The following is a 16912-nucleotide window of genomic DNA, read 5'->3' as shown; positions in this document are numbered from 1 at the left end:
ACTTTTGTCGGAAGAGGAAGGAGGAGGAAGAGACAGAAACCCCCCCCAACCCCCCCAAATCCCGGAATATTCTTCAGGCTGGTAGAGAGCAGTTATGCCGCTCAGATTCACGGGCGGAGGAGGAGGAAGAGGAGGAAGAGGAGGAGGGGCAGGATAAGGAGGAGGAAGAAGAGAAGTGGAGGAAGAGGAAGAGGAAGAGGAGGAGACGAGGAGGAGGAGGAGTGGATGCGGAGTGCCTGGGAGGCATTTATCCGTCCTTCGCTCCGCATCCACTTGCGCTTCTCCTTCTTCCCTCTCGCCTCGCCGAGTCAGGCGCAGAAGGCTTAGCGGGGACCAGCGCTCGCAGGAAAAACAATCCAGGCTCGCCAACCCGGAAATGCGAGGCGAAGAACGGCGCTGGTCCGAAGTTGTAGAAGCGAGCCGAGCGGGCGGCCGGAGCTGCGCCCTCCTTCGCCCGCCTCCTTTCTGGCAGGCAGGGCTGCCCAACTGCGCAGAGCGGCTCCTCCCCTCCAGACGCGTGTCGGGGAAATGGGTCGGTTGCGGGGACGAGCGAGCGGACCAGCGCCGTCAAAGCGGAGGGAACCGCCGCCAGGGCACGGCGAACTGCTCCAACGCCTCCCTCGCTTTTAGTACCGTGTTTCCCCGAAAGTAAAACATATGTCTTACTTTCGGGGTATGGCTTATATTAGCCGACCCCCCCTGAAACCCCCCATATGTCTTACAATCAGAGGGGTCTTACTATCGGGGAAACACAGTAGTAGCACACTGACTTAATTCCTAAATCCAGTTTAAAAACTCAATTATCGGGATCACCGAACATTTTTTCCCAAACATACTACAAGTCCTCAGAATCATCTGGTTCACACAACACAACGTAATAAAGCAACACCTGACTTTCTGACAACACCCTTGAAAACATCCAAAGATGTTTCACCAGAAAAGCCCTTCACTCCTCCACTCGAAACAGAAGACCCTACGAAAATAGACTAGCTATCCTGGGTCTTGAAAGCTTAGAACTACGGCACCTAAAACACGATTTAAGTATTGCCCACAAGATCATATGCTGCAATGTCCTACCGGTCAATGACTACTTCAACTTCAACCGCAACAAGACAAGAGCACGCAACAGATTCAAACTTAATATTAACCGCTCCAAACTTGACTGTAAGAAATATGACTTTAGCAATCGAGTTGTCGAAGCATGGAACTCATTACCAGACTCAATAGTGTCAACCCTTAACCCCCAACATTTCTCCCTTAGACTCTCCACGATTGACCTCTCCAGGTTCCTAAGAGGTCAGTAAGGGGCGTACATAAGTGCACCGGTGTGCCTTTCGTCCCCTGTCCAATTGTCTTTCCTTTATCTCATATATCATATATATTTTCTTCCTTTCATATATCTTCTCCTCTATTTTTATATATTTTCTTTATATATATTACTTCATGTCTATTCTCTTCTATATGTGTTGTGTATTGGACAAAATAAATAAATAATTAAATAAAAATAAAATAAACATACTAAGCTATAACACCTTGAGTCTGGGTTAACCTCATAGCTCCCATCCACTCACTTCAAACCCATCCCAGAGGCCAAAAGATTTGGGCATCACCTCCACTGGAGTCATGATCTTATGTCAACCTTTAGCTGCTCCCCAGTTTTTCAAGACCAAGTAACTAAGACACAGCGTTCCTAATTACTTACCAATGGTGAAGAGGGCCTCATTCTGGTTTAAACATATGTGGGTGCAAACAGATATAACCACTAGATGGCAGCAAAGAGACACAGAAAGCTGACTCTTTGCTGCCATCTAACAATTATTCACTGTTTTCCTGCCTACCTCAAGAGAGAGAGAGAGAGGAAGGAAGGAAGGAAGGAGGGAAGGAGGGAGGGAGGGAGAGAGAGAGGGAGAGAGAGAGAGAGAAAGAAAGAAAGAAAGAAAGAAAGAAAGAAAGAAAGAAAGAAAGAAAGAAAGAAAGAAAGGGAGGAGGGAATGGCAATTTATTTCAATTTAAGTAGCATACTTAAATTGAAATAAATTGCTTCTTCTTACAAACTTTTCTACTTAAGAACCTGGTCACGGAATGAATTAAGTTCGTAAGTAGAGGTATCACTGTATAAGCTAAAGAGAATAGGACAAGGCAACCTGCTGATGATATTACCCAGTCTGGAAAAGAATCATCCAGAAACTTAATTGAAACAAGAGCAAACCACTGCCAAAATCTTGTTATCTTAAACTAATATCCAAGTGGTAACAGGTAATAGCACTTTTGTTTCCAACTCTATTATTTGCTGTCAATCTTTTAGAATCAGGAAGTGGAAGGAAAGATGAAGGGAGTTAGAAAGAAAAAGCCTAAGAGATAGGATCTTAAAAACATGCAAGAACTAATGTAGCTTGGAAAAAAAGGACCCCTTGTAACAGCTGCCACTGAAGCAAAGTTAATTAAAGTAAAATTAGCTCTCACATTTTGCTCAGAAAAGAATCGAGCTTCTTACACTCTTTGAAAGAAGACTGAACAAAGACGTTACTTGTTCCCACCCGTTCTTTTATTTTGCCTATACAGTATTCTAAAAAAATGGATCATATTCATACTCTGAAGGTGCCACAGGATCTACCTCCCTTGATCATCCTTATTACTCTTAGACCAGGGGTAGGCAAAGTGGGCTCTTCTGTGACATGTGGACTTCAACTCCCAGAATTCCTGACCTAACATGATTGGCTCAGGAGTTCTGGGCGTTGAAGTCCACAAGTCATAGAAGAGCCAACTTTGCCTACCCCTGCCTTAGACAAACAGCCTAGTGGGATTCCGAGATTAAAACAACGTGTTTCATAAGTGGTCAGCACCTGTGTCCAGTGAAGGGCTGCCAATTTTTTTACTACCACGCTGTGGGCGTGGCTTATTTTGTGGGTGTGACTTGATGGCCATGTGATTGGGTAGGAGTGGCTTGCCAGCCAGGTGACCGGGTGGGAGTGGCTTGACAATCATGTGACTTGACCAAGGATTTTCCAAGAACCTCAAAACAATATCCATAAGAATGGACTCAAAACAAGAAGGTCATCGAATTCACCCACATCCTAGAATTGAGCAGCTATAGAACCCTGAAATGACAGAAACATCTCACTTAAAATTTTGAAAGCACCTTTTGAGCATTATGCTAAAGGGGCCTTCATGATTAAAAGGGCCACTCACAAAATAATCACTTACTCAAAGGCAACAATCTAAATCTCACAGCCTAAAGGAATATCCCAAAATGCTCCATTCCACATAGCAGTCTAAACCCTCCTTCCTGCAGACTACCAAACAAAATCAAGGTTTCTGGCAAAACATTAGGTTTCAAGCATTATTCATTTTATTTTTCTAGAGCAGGGGTCCCCAAACTTGGCAACTTTAAGACTGGTGAATTTCAACTCCTAAAATTCTCCAGCCAGCTATGAAGACCTCTGTTCTAGAGAATACAGTGGTACCTCGAGATACGAGTTTAATTCGTTCCGGACCTGGGCTCTTAAGTCGAGCAGCTCTTATCTCGAACGACTTTTCCCCATAGGAATTAATGTAAATAATTTTAATTGGTTCCAGCCCTCAAAAAACTCACAAAGTTAGTCTAAATTATGCAGAAAGACATGTTTTTAATGAAGAAATGTACATGTACATATAAATGAATAATGAAGTTTCTTTCACTTAACTTGTAAACTTTCTTAAACTTTTAAATTTACATATGTTCAACTTCTCTGCCACCCAATCCTGTAGGACAGAGGTCCCCAACCCTTTTTGCACCAGGGACCGGCTTTAAGCGATCAAGAGAGGAATGGGTGAATGAATGGACGGAGGGTGGGAAGGAAGGAAGGAAAGAGGGAAGGGACAGGAACAGAGGAAGGAAGCAAGGAAACTTATGAAAGGGGAGAGTAAGAGAGGAATGAGTGAAGGGAGGGAGGGAGGGAAGAAGGTGGGAAGGAGAAAGAAAAGAAGAAATAGAGGAAGGGAAGGTAAAAGAGAGAAAGAAAAAGAGCAAGAAAGAAAGAAAGGGGGAAGGGACAGGAACAGAGGAAGGAAGCAAGGAAACTTATGAAAGGGGAGAGTAAGAGAGGAATGAGTGAAAGGAGGGAGGGAGGGAAGAAGGTGGGAAGGAGAAAGAAAAGAAGAAATAGAGGAAGGAAAGGTAAAAGAGAGAAAGAAAAAGAGCAAGAAAGAAAGCTGCAAGCACCCCCCCGAGCCCCCCAGGCCGGCTGCAACCTTTTAAAACACGCGCTCCTTGGCGCTTGTATCTCGAATTTGGGCTTGTAAATAGAACAAAAATATCTCTCCCCTCCCAGCTCTTATCTCGAGTTGCTCTTAAGTAGAGCAGCTCTTATGTCGGGGTTCCACTGTACAGCCATTCGGAAAGGAGGGGGAGGCAGAAACCCAGATCACATAGAATTCATTCCAGATCTTATCTTCTTATATTTTTCCTAGACACTTTTGTTTGTAGCAGAATCGCCGGCTTTGGGGTTTTTAGAAACATAGAAACATAGAAGACCGACGGGGGGAAAAGACCTCTTGATCCATCTAGTCTGCCCTTATACTATTTCCTGTATTTTATCTTGGGATGGATCTATGTTTATCCCAGGCATGTTTAAATTCAGTTCCTGTGGATTTACCGACCACGTCTGCTGGAAGTTTGTTCCAAGCATCTACTACTTTTTTCAGTCAAATCACATTTTCTCACGTTGCTTTTGATCTTTCCCCCAACTAACCTCAGATTGTGTCCCCTTTGTTCTTGTGTTCATTTTCCTAAATGTGTTAAAAAGTGTTCACTTTTTAAACGCTTTCAGGAAGAAGGCAGAGGCTGCCCAAAGAAGATGCCCTGAAATTTCTTTCGACATCTTTCCGTGTAAATTGGGTGCTCTGGGGTGGAGCTCCATTTTCGGTACTCCACTGAGTTGTCGTCCCCCCCTCCCATCCACCGTCTGGGCAGCAGCCCACCCCTGCCTGCATTTATATGAATCCATCCATTACAATCCAGAGATTAGCAAGTGAAAGAATGCAGGCTTTGTAAGTACACTCTACAAATTAGTCTTGAGTGCAATTTGTGAACCACAAGTTAGCATTCCGGGCCCTCTTCTGGTTCTATTTGAATGCATGATCTCGCACAAATAAAGCAACCAACAACCAAGAGATTAAAATAAAAGTTATTTTGATGTGGGGAGCCATCGGGCAATTCCAAAAGCTGCAGGCAACACTGTGAAGTTGAAAGTTGAAAACCAGGACAGATTATCTCTGTTATCAGGGGTGGGTTCCACTTACCTTCGGCATCTGTTCACATTGCGATGCTGATGCGCATCCCCTGGTGCAATTCTGCTTCTGCGCATGCTCATAGCTATAATCAGCCCGAAAAACAGCTGATGAGCTGCTCAGCTGTGTTTTGGGGAAAGGAATAAGGTATAAATCCAGGGGCTGGCGGGAAGGCCCTTTTCCAAGCAGCAGCAGAGGAAAGAACCTCCAAATAGTGAAAAAATTCAGAAAAAATGAAGATTTTGCAGTATTTTCCCCCTGCCACGCCCACTAAGCCAAGCCACACCCACCAAACCAGCCCCATACCAGAACCGGTAGTGGGAAAAAATGGATTTCACCACTGAACCAGACGGTAACAGTATTCTCTGTGCCTTAGCATATGGCCACATGACCACAGAAGGGTCTTCGGATAATACTGGTTCTCTCAGCTAAGAAACAGAGCTAAGCATCACCCCCTAGAGTCAGACTTGACTGTTCAGAGGAAACCTTTCCCTTTACACCTAGCATGGTTTTCACATCGGCCATTTTGTGACAGTGCTTGTTGGTCTTTCCAATTGCAAACCTGTTTGTGCTCCACCATAAATCAGGCAACTCCGGCAGATAATTTTTACAATACCCAATTTGTGCAAATTTGTTTGTGCTCCACCATAAAACAGGCAACTCCGGCAGATAATTTAAGAATGGCTAACCTTTTGTCTAGGACTCCAAATGAGAACTATTTATGGGATCCTCACCCCCCCAAAAAAAACATTTAAATGTTGCCATCTGAATTTAGCCTACTCCCATACCACATAAAATACCACTGAAAGCCTTAGACCACAACTTACCTCCTTTGTGGATTGTAGCCAGTTCTTCCATTACCTGCAAAGACCTATTTTTAAAATCAAGCTTTTTAAACACCCATCTGCCAGGTTGTTAACCTTGTGGTTGGGAAACCAGCAGTGATAGAGCTTGTCTTGTTTCAGAGATGGGAGACAGTATAATCCCCATCTCTCAAGCAGCAAAACTATGGATAAATCCTTGAAGATCAAAACTAACTTCTGAGTCTAATGGTGACAATTTCCCCACCAAACCTCCTGCAGGTGTGAGAGGACCACAATTCTCATCATCCCCAGCTGGTACATTTCCTTGCAGTACAGGGTACAAAGGAATGAGGAATTTAGTATTTTCAATGTTTGTGATTTAATAGACTATATAGGGGGTTTGTGTAGACACTGTAGAGAAATAGAAGGCACTACAGCCTACCAGTTAATTAGAATGTTAGAAATATTGTTTATTTGTCAGTATATACTTGAGGGAACATTAATAAAGAGGTAATATATGATGATTGTGTTTGCTGGATGACAAGATTAGATAAAAAAAATTTGCAATAAGGGATAAAAGATCTATAGAGAAATTAATAATTTTGTAGTATGATTTTTTTCCTGGGATTATACAAGAGTTACTAACAAAATACTGCATTTTATTGTACTGTAAATAGAAGATATTTGACATTGTACTAAAGCGTATGAAGGAAAAAACAATAAAAAAATTTATACTGAGAAAGGGGGGGGAGAGAATTGGGAATTTTATACCAACGTAGTTGAGTGAAGGCAATTGCAGAACATGTTTCGTAAAATTCCACAACCCAACGCTGCAACCAACTTTTCTCAAACATTCATTTCGCCTCTCTTCAAGTGTAAAGAAAATTCTGAGTCCTTTTGGAGAAGGGCGGCTTATAAATCTAAGTAATTAGATTAAATTAAATTAAATTAAATTCCAACATAGGAAGCAACATAAAAATGCCAGTCTTTTTGGAAGCTTTGGAAATAACTTCCCAGATCTCCTTAGCAATTTTCCCCCGCCATTCTACTGATCTGAAAAGTAGAATAGTCTGTGGATAGTCAGTAATTTACTAACAAGAATTAATCAGGGGAACCACTTGCCTCCAGAAGTTGTAAATGCTCCAATACTGGAAGTTTTTAAGAAGATGTTGGGTAACCATTTGTATGAAGTGGTGTAGGGTTTCCTGCCTAAGCAGGCGGTTGGACTAAGAGACCTCCAAAGCATTGGAAGCTGCTAACCCTGAAATATTGAGAATAGACTGACATGGGCTTGCTGGTTAGAGAGAGCAGCCAACAGAGAGAGAATGGGAATATAGAAACAATTGCCCCCTTACTTACTTTAGACTTAGAGTCTTTGAGGTTCTTTTCACCATGTTAACCATCCCTTTATACATCTTTATTTTGAGGAGGTGGTTGTGCTTTGTGAATCAAAGTGACAGTGTTCCTATTATTATCATTCCCACCTATTACACCCTTATTTATAAAATCTTAACAAATAGAAGTAACAAGACTCTGGAAGAAAGAGAACTATTGCGGACTTATATAAGATTCTGGATAATTCTTGAAGGAGTGAGACTCTGTTTTTGAATATATTTTAATCCACGTTATGTCCTAACATACGTTTAATATTTTTAGTGGTTTGCGAAACTTTTTAATATTTTTATAGCACTATTTAAAAGCTGTGTGCCTTGTTTTCTAAATTTAACTATATTATTGTTACTATGTTTTTAGGATAGATTTTAGGGGTTTTTTTAATTAGGTTTTTAATTGATTTTAAAATATAGAATATAAACACACACACACACAACATACAAGTGCTCTTAGGGTTTTTATTAATTATTGGGAAGTTTTTAAATTAATTAATTACTAAGGAGGTAATTTTTAAATCTTAAGATGGGTGATTAAGTATATTTAAGTATTAAGAAGATTTAATATTAATGAATTGATAGGATTGGAAGTTTGAATCTGTGAATAAATGGGATGAATGGAAGGGTCAGTTTACCTGGTGGCCTGAAGGCAGGAGAAGTGAGGGAGACTATATCTCGGGTGGTAGAGGGCCAGAATATTCCGGTCCTGCTGTGGAGAGGCAAATATGGCCGGAGACATGGGGTAGGCCACTCGCGGGGAACAAGGGACGGCTGCTTGGAAGCGGTCCCTTGTTCCGGCCCCATGGACTCAACCCAGAGAACTGGTGACATGCGAAATCTGGACCCTGGGCTCAGGCCTGCTATAGATAAAGCTCCTGTCATCCTGTGATTGACTCGGTAGGTATGTAGCAAAGTTCACAAGGCCAAGCTCACTCCACTGATCCTGACCCGTGAAGGCTGGATTAAAAAGCTGCCCACAAGCCCACAGTAGAGGAATACAGCCTGGGGAAAAGAAATATACAAACATTAGTGATTACAACCACCCACATCACATACAATATTTACAAGAAAAAACATGAAGAAATAGACTGGGTACGTTCAAAATGTAGGCTGCTCTCGTTCCAGCAAAAGAAAACAAAATGGTTGGAAACAAGCGGGGGGGGGGGTTGTTTAAATGGAGAACTTAAAGCAGCGGTCCCAAACTACGGCCCGCGGGCCACATGCGGCCCACTGAGGCCATTTATCCGGCCCGCCAGTGAGTGACAAGAGCACAGGGAAAAGAGAGAGAGAAAGAAAGAAAAGGGAAAGGGAAGGAAGGAAGGAGAAGTGGAGAGGAATGAAGGAGGGAAGGAAGGAAGGAGAAATAGAGGGAACAAGGAAGGAAGGAAAAATGGAGGGAACAAGGAAGGAAGGAAAAATGGAGGGAACAAGGAAGAAAGGAAGGAAGAATGAAATGAATGGAGGGACAGAGGAAGGAAGGACTGTTTTGGGGAGGGTAATTTTTTTAAATTTTTCTCTAAACATACATTCAAACAACACACTGTACCATCTAATTTTCCATGAATATCAATCATCAAAAAAGTTGCAAAAGATTTTTTTTCCTAATTTTTCTAATTTTGTCATCCAGTTACATTCATTTTCTTTTAATTAAATTCCCTCCTTAATGTTCCTTCAAAAAGTGCAACACCAATTATATTTCTAACTTATTAACCATTATGCCAAAGTGCTTCCTTCTTTCTTTATACATTTTTCATAAGCCAGGAAAACCTTGTCTAGCCAATCAGATGTTAACAAAAGAAAATTAAAAACAAAACATAAACATATATGAATTTCAGACTTCTTCCCCCTCTAAATAGTACGTTCCCATTTTGTTTTTTACTTTAAAACAAGGTATGTGCAGTGTGCATAGGGATTTGTTCATAGGTTTTTTTTTTATAGTCCGGCCCTCCAACAGTCCGAGGGACAGTGAACTGGCCCCTTGTGTAAAAAGTTTGGGGACCCCTGCCTTAAAGAAAGACAGGTTGGATTCCAATTTCTAACCCGTATTCCTTTGCATCAAATGTCAACAAGCTATCCTTAAGTTACTTACCGGTACTTGGTTGGTGGTTATTTTTCAGATTAACGCAATCCACTATCCACGTAAAGTGACTGCCAACCTTTTAGTTTTCATATTCCCTATAAAAAGGGGGGGGGAACCTTTGTTGGTTTTTAAGGATTGGTCAATATTCAAGAAAAGATTGGACAGCCATTTGTCCCGAATGGTATAGGGCAGGGGTAGGCAAAGTTGACTCTTCTATGATTTGTGGACTTCAACTCCCAGAATTCTTGAGCCAATCATGCTTAGCTCAGGAATTCTGGGAGTTGAAGTCCACATGTCATAGAAGAGCCAACTTTGCCTACCCCTGGTGTAGGGTCACCTGTTTGAGCATGGGGTTAGACTAGAAGACTTCCAAGGTCCCTTGCAGGCTATTTTACACAATCAGAAAAGGGATCTATTAGTTTACCAAACTGCAGCATAACAAAAAGAATACAATTTGTCAACGGTATTTTTTTTTTTAAAAAAGCATGGAACTAAATTATTACATTTGCAAGGATTTTACTGTTTTACTGTATCCAAGCCATCCGCAACACCTCTTTTCAAATAATGACATGCTATTAAAGAAACATTGTGTTTTCCCATTCCTTCTGTGGAAATTCAAAACTCAGTAAAAAAACACACACCGAAAACTACTCAAAACACGAGCTCTTTTCAGTAATATTTTATTTATATAGAAATACTTAAAAAAACATGAAGTAGCACCATTACTTAAGTTTTGCCTTTATTATGTAGAACTTTAAATGTCAGAAAAATAAAACTCTTGATACAATTTCAAATCTTGTCTCAGCAAATATAATATTAGTATTTGACCATGAGGTTAAAGGCCCTTTATAAAATAAAATATACTTTGTTTTTAAACTTTGCTCAGTAAAGTACATTTAACATCACCTACATATACAGAAACAAGTGGTAAACAAATGTATTAAAATAGAAATACTAAACTATAGGGGTGCAACAGAACTTTTGTAATTTCCATTGAATTCTATGTATACAAATGTTAGAAAGCATCAACATTTTCTGTTGACATTTGCTTAAACGCTTTTATTTTTTGTAATAATATAGAATAAAATATGCTCCATATCACTGAATAGAAAATAGGCTGGGTGAAGCAGATTTAAAAGATTTTTTTTCTGAACCTATAAAAAAATCTCCATCCCAACAGAATACTGTCCAAAGTATTACACATTTATGGTTTTGCAATTCCATTCACAATTGCGTGATAGCAAAATAATACAGTGTTTTGTTTTGTTTTGTTGCCATAAGGCCATACTAAAAATAAAAAAGATTTAACCCAGCTACAAAAAAGTTCACTGAACTTAAATTAAAATACTTGTAAACATCTTTGCAATATGAAATATAATTTTTCAAGTCAAAAAGAATAAAATACTTCAATCTGTATTAATGCAATTTATCTTTTAAAACCTTTAAACATTATATATATATATATATATTTAATTATTTATATTTATATATATATATATATGTATAAGAGATATGTTACAGTTTCCTTTTTTTCTTTTTTTCTCTTTGATAAAGCTGCAGTATCAGAAGTTTATTATTATTATTATTATAATTATTATTATTACTTTCACAGGAAAAAAATTGGCCTTTCAAGAAACATTCAAAGAAAATAATCGATCCATAGATTTATATATCTCAATAGCAATCTAGCAACTACCAACACATTATGCTAACTGTTTCAAACACCATCAATAATCCATATGCATTTCCTACTTTTAAGAGAGAAAGAGAGATAGAAAGAGAAAGAAAGAGAGAGAGAGAGAGAGGAAATATGTTTTGTCAGCTTGGCCATAAGTGTTAAAACTATTCTATTACTAGAATATCATTCAATATAAATAGCATGCACCAGATGTTACAAATATTCCCCTCCAACCCATTCTAGGCTACAATACCCTCAGTGGCAAGAGACCATGTGTGTTTGTGTGTGTATTTGTGTGTGTATCATATTTTTGCTGATAATGAAAAAAATGGAGACTAGTATAGATCTATTCCAAGCTATTTTTCTCTCATCAGCTAGTCATACCTTACCAGGATTTGAACCTGAGGAGTCTGCCTGTAAGGCAATAGCTTTAACCTGTAGACCTTAGATTCTTCTCCTCTCAGTTCTCAACTCTCCCAGAGAAGAGTTATATGTTTTTTTTCCTGTCGAATCACCCTGGTATACCCAAATATGGGAGGGAACATACTGCTTCCTTTTTGCCTCTCGGGCCCCCCTAGGTGACATATCCAAGGCAGTTAAATTTTTATAGCTTTAAAATTATATAGTATATATTACGGAGTGTGTGTGTATATATATACATATACATACATACACACATATATGGTATATATTTATGTGTGTGTGTCTGTCTTCAATGGGGATTTTAATACTCTGATGACGTTAGTAGAGGACTAATGAAAGCTTAGTAATTTTAGTAGTTTTTAATATATTTCAAATGTTCTGGAGATCGCATGGCTGTTGCCTCTTCATACACACACACACACAAACTCTTTCCTCGACTTACAACAGTTCATCTCGTGAGTTGTGATCATTTTTCACAGTTGCAGCCATCCCCACAGTCACGTGATCAAAATCCAGATGTTTGGCAAACAGGTTCCATATTTATGTTGCTGTTGCCGCATCCTGGTTACACCGATCCCCTTTGCAACCTTTTACACAGGAAAATCAAATGAGGGGAGGTCACAACTTGGGTTATGAATCAGCTGTGGTGGTCCACTAGACCACCGTACGTAGCAAGAAAGGATCGTAGAACGGGGCAACTTCAGAAGTATTTCTGTTTAGCCACAGAAAATGTTGGGCTCAATAGCGGTCGTAACTCAAGGACCCCCCCTGTATATATACATCGAGGTATACATACATACAAACATACATACATACATATATGTGAGATATGATAATAGCCACCTTAAAAATGCCAGGTTCACCTTCCTGCCACTATTTTTTTTCCCAACTCCCCCTGTGCGGAGATACTGCCTTTACTGCTCAAATACCGACCGATTCACAAAGTCCCGGCGCCTCGGTTGTCGGTGGGAGCCTTTAGGAGAAGATGCGGATGGCCTGAGTCACAATGCTGTGGCAGACAGGGCACTGGGGCTGGTTCTTCTCACAGATGCGGTTGGCACACTCCATGCAGAAGAGGTTGTGGCCGCAGGGCACCAGGGCCGCGATGACCTCGCTCTCAAAGCAAACCGAGCAGTCCCGGCTGCCTTTTCGACGCAGCCCAGACGAGGAACAAGAGGAGCTGGAGGAAGAGCTGGAGGCGGAGGAGGAAGAGGAAGGAGAGCAGTCCGAGGGCAAACCGGGCAAGTGGCAGCCCAGCCCGTTGGCGTAGAGTGGGTAGGAGCAAGACGACGAGGAAGAGGAGGAGGAAGAAGACGAGGAGCAGCAGGAGGCCGCCGCCGCTGCAGCCACGGCGGCGGCTAAGAAGCGGCCGCCGGGATCGCTGCGCACCCGACGGGCCAATGGGTGCTGCTCGGCGGCTGCCAGCGACCCACCTCCCACACTGGAGTGCAGGGGTGGGGACAGACGCGCTGGGGGCTGGGCCTGCGGAACGCCCCGCCTCTGCCCGCCACTCACAAACAAGGCCAGGTTGGTGGCGGGAGCCGCCACTGAGCCAGGAAAGGCGGCGGGGGAAGCCAGACTGGTGTTGCGCTCGTACTGCGACCACATCACTTGTGGGGGAGGAGCTGGTGCCAGGTCGAAGCCTGGCGGGGAATCGAAAGGAGGTAGCTCGGCAGGACAGCAATCGGGAGAAGCCAGGCCTTCGGCGGGGGCCCCATAGACGTTGTAGCCATTGCTGGGGGCGCCGTTGTGTGGGAAGCCCAAGGTGGCCGGGCTGGGTGGGCTATAATCAGCCAAGCGAGCGCTATTGTTTCCGCTGCTGCCGTAATAGGAGTCCGTGGAAGTGCTGCCCAGCGAACTGGAGCTGTCGTTGCGGTAATTGCAGAAAGGCTTGCGGGCCGGCGTCGGGGTGATGCTGCTAGACGAGGAGGAGGAGGAAGAAGAGGAGGAGGAGGAAGCAGGCGGAGGGGGAGGGGGCGGAGGAGGAGGAGGGGGCGTGGGCTTGCTCCAGAGGCTGCCCGTGCCCCCTCCGCCCAGCTCGAAGCCCACATCGGTGCCGTTGGCGTGGAAATCGTTCTCGTCGATCAGTTCGATCAAGCCGCCGGTCCGCATAGCGATGTGAGCCTCGATCTCCTCGCGGGCACGGTCCACGTTCTCCGGCATGCCCGTCACTTCGAAGACCGGCTCTTTGTCCCGGCTGGGCGTGACGATGTAGGTGTGCGTTTGCTGCTGGATGCGCTTGATGGTGGCTCCTTTGGGTCCCACCACCAAACCCACCACCCGGTAAGGCACCCGCACTTGGATGGTGGTCTGGCCGGGCAGGTTGGGAGGGCTGGGCACCGAGCCGTTCATAACGGTGTTTTTGTTGCGGGAGGCTCGGATCATGGAGAAGTGTTCCGCCGCAGAGATGATCTCCCGCCTGGCCATGGCTACATCTTCCTTCCTGCCCGTCACCACAAAGAGAGGCTCCTCACCCCGAACCGGCGTCTTGATGTAGGTGTTGGTTTTGGCCCGCAGCGCTTTGATTTTGCAACCTGAAGAAAGGAGAGGAGATGATGGCAGAGGAAGGGGAGGAGGAAGGGGGGAGGATGGAGTTTGAAAAGGGGAGGGGAGACAAGAACCGGTTACACCTCCATCTCTGGGGGGGGGGGCGCATCTCAGGCGATGCAACTTGTCACCCGGCCAAGCTATTGTCCCTCCGATTCCCCCCACCCTGAGTGACACAAGATCACCAACAAGGGGGGGGGGAATCAGCCCCAGATACACACGCCCCTCTTTCTGCCTGGTAGTTCCCATTGGCCACCAACGGGCGCTTCGGCAGAAAAAAAAATCACCAACAAGGCACACACAAAAAAAACCCCATCGAAAGCCCCCCTCCCCTCTCCATCTCTTCCCCAGCAACGCCGACCCAGCGGACCCCTCCAAACCGGTCCCGCGGACAGTCCCGAACGTGGCGAGCTCAGTACAACGTAACACACACACACAAACGCCACCTCCCCCAAAAAACCCTGAACAAACAAACAAACCAAAATGCGGAGAGAGAAGCATCCGGTGGCGCGCCCCTCTTTGAAAAAAGCGCAAGGAAGAAGGCGCCCCCTCCCCGACTCCGTATCCTAACGCGGGATGCCCTCCGATCCCCGCGCGGGTTCCCTATCCCGGCGGCTCACCCCGCGCGTCCGGGAACCGAATCACAACAATAGCAGCCCACGAGCTGGGTGGAGCGTCCCGTTGCTCTGCCCTCCCCCAGCTTTTCCCGTGCGGTTGATTTTTTTTGCTGAGCCGAAAGCGCACATCTGGCTGCCAATCGCCTCCGCCACATTTCGGGCACTTTTTCTTTGTCTTAATGCCGCGGGGGGGGGGAAGGGGGGGCGTTGCGGATCGGCAGCCCAGGTGGGTACCCACAAAGCCTAGCCTCCCTCTCTCCCCTCTTCCTTCCTTCCTTTCTTGCCATGGGGGGAGCACCCCACTCAAAGCTACCCTTGGCCAAACCCAGCCACCTGGGAAGAAGAAACGGGTGGCGATGGGAGAGACTTGCAGTTAAAACTCCCCCCGTTTCCTTCACACACACACACAGGGATGCGCGGACACCCACCCCCCTTTCAAATAAAAGAAAGCGATCCACGCAGCCCACCTTGCCTGCCCACGATTTCGGCGACGTGCTCCGAGCTGGGCACGGGAACGCATTCGGTCATGTTCACGCTCTTTTTGCGCGGCTCGTTCTCGTAAAGGGAGCCCGTCTCGTCGCTGTCCAAGCCGAGGAGGGAGAGTTGATCCAAGGCGATCTGAAGAGCTCTTTGGTCATCCAGGGTCTCTCCGCCGCCGCCGCCTCCTCCGCCGCCGCCGCTCCCATGCCGCTCCATGTCCGCAAACAACGAACTGGGCATCGTCCCGGTGAGAATGGATGGGGATGGCGCGCGCGCCCCTCGCTTCCTTTCTCTCCTTGCTCTCGAACCGGCGGCGCGGGGGCGCGGAGGGGGGGAGGAGGAGGAGGAAAAGCAACCCCCCCTCCAAAAAAAAATCAGACACAAAGGAAGAAGAGGCGGCGGCAGATGGCCAGTTTAGCAGCGGCAGCGGCGGCGGCGGCAGAAACCCGGCGAGCGCTCGCTTTGGATAGCCAAATCCTGGACGTTGGTTTCAAGCTCGCAAAGCAGCCTCCCTCCGAAATCTCCGGGTTTTTTTTTCCCTTTCTTCCTTTCTTTTCTTCCTCCACCCCGACTGTAGTTTCCTTGCGCCTTAAAAATATCGCCTTCTTTTTTTTCTTTTTCCCCCCCAAATGCAATCCGGGTTATAAGACGCTTTCCAAGAAAAAAAAAACCATTTCTCCCCCGAGCTTTTTTTCTCCCCCTCCTGGCCAGCCGGGGGGGGGGGAAGCTGGGTGGGGGTGGGCGTGCAGAGAGAGTGGAGGGAAGCGCAAGCGATGCTTTCTTCCTCCCCCCCTCGAGTTCTTTCGCTGGCCACAATGCCAGGCGATGGCACCGTTTCTTTAAGGGGCCCCTCCCAGCCTCCACTCAGCGATTTTCTTTCTCTCTCGGCCCCCCCGCTTTCCTCCTTCTCCTCCCCCTCCTTTCTCTCTCCTCCTCCTCTTCCTCCTTTCTTCTGTCTGAGCCTCTGCTGCAGCCAGACAACGCGGGGAGGGGAGAAAAAAAGAGGGGGGGGGAGAGGCGGGAAAAAAAATCAGAGCCGCCGCAGCGTAAGCGTCCCAGAGCCGATGAAGGGGAGGGGACGGGGGGAGGAGAGGGAGGCGGGGAGGGACGGAGTGCGCCCGCGCAACCCATGACCGCTCCGCCGAGCCATTGGCGGAATCCAGAACCGAAGGGGCGGGAGCCGCAGTGCGCGCACCGCCCCTGGGAGAAAAAGCTACTCTTCTTTGTTGTCTAAATTCGGAGAGGAAAACGGGGCGTCGGAGAACGATTCCTGCTGCTTTGGGGGCTACTTGGGCATCAGCCGGACCGGTTGGCGCGGCGCAGGGAGGGGGCACTGCCTACAGGCTCTTCCCGCTTCTCCAAATCGGTCGAAGGCGGAGGGGAGCGCCCCGTTTTTCCTACCCCGAGACCTCCTTTTGTCAAAGCGCCCCGGCGTTTCTCTTCAAATGGGGAGGGAACGGCGCGCCAATACGCAGCGGCAAAGGAAGGCAAAACCAGCAGATGCCTCTCCCAGCGACTGAAACAAGCCGGGGTTCCGCTTTGAAAGTGGGGGGGGGGCAATTCGAGGTTGAGGAAAGGGGGGTCAGGCGAGCCGGGTGTCAAATCTGCCGCGCGCACGAAAAGGGGAA

General features: G+C 45.6%; 1 protein-coding gene across 1 annotated transcript; it reads right to left on the bottom strand.

The window, feature by feature from the left end:
* Positions 1–11104: 11104 nt before the first annotated feature.
* Positions 11105–16156, bottom strand: MEX3B (mex-3 RNA binding family member B). Its single transcript, XM_070763568.1, has 2 exons — positions 15272–16156; positions 11105–14174 (listed from the first exon to the last, which is right to left on the bottom strand). The coding sequence occupies exons 1-2, from the start codon at positions 15522–15524 to the stop codon at positions 12616–12618; spliced, it is 1812 nt and encodes a 603-aa protein (XP_070619669.1). The 5' UTR covers positions 15525–16156; the 3' UTR covers positions 11105–12615.
* Between the last annotated feature and the right edge of the window lie 756 nt (positions 16157–16912).

Source organism: Erythrolamprus reginae, chromosome 10, assembly GCF_031021105.1.
Source record: "Erythrolamprus reginae isolate rEryReg1 chromosome 10, rEryReg1.hap1, whole genome shotgun sequence".
Classification (NCBI taxonomy): Eukaryota; Metazoa; Chordata; class Lepidosauria; order Squamata; family Dipsadidae; genus Erythrolamprus; species Erythrolamprus reginae.
This window is presented reverse-complemented; position numbering and strand designations above follow the sequence as displayed.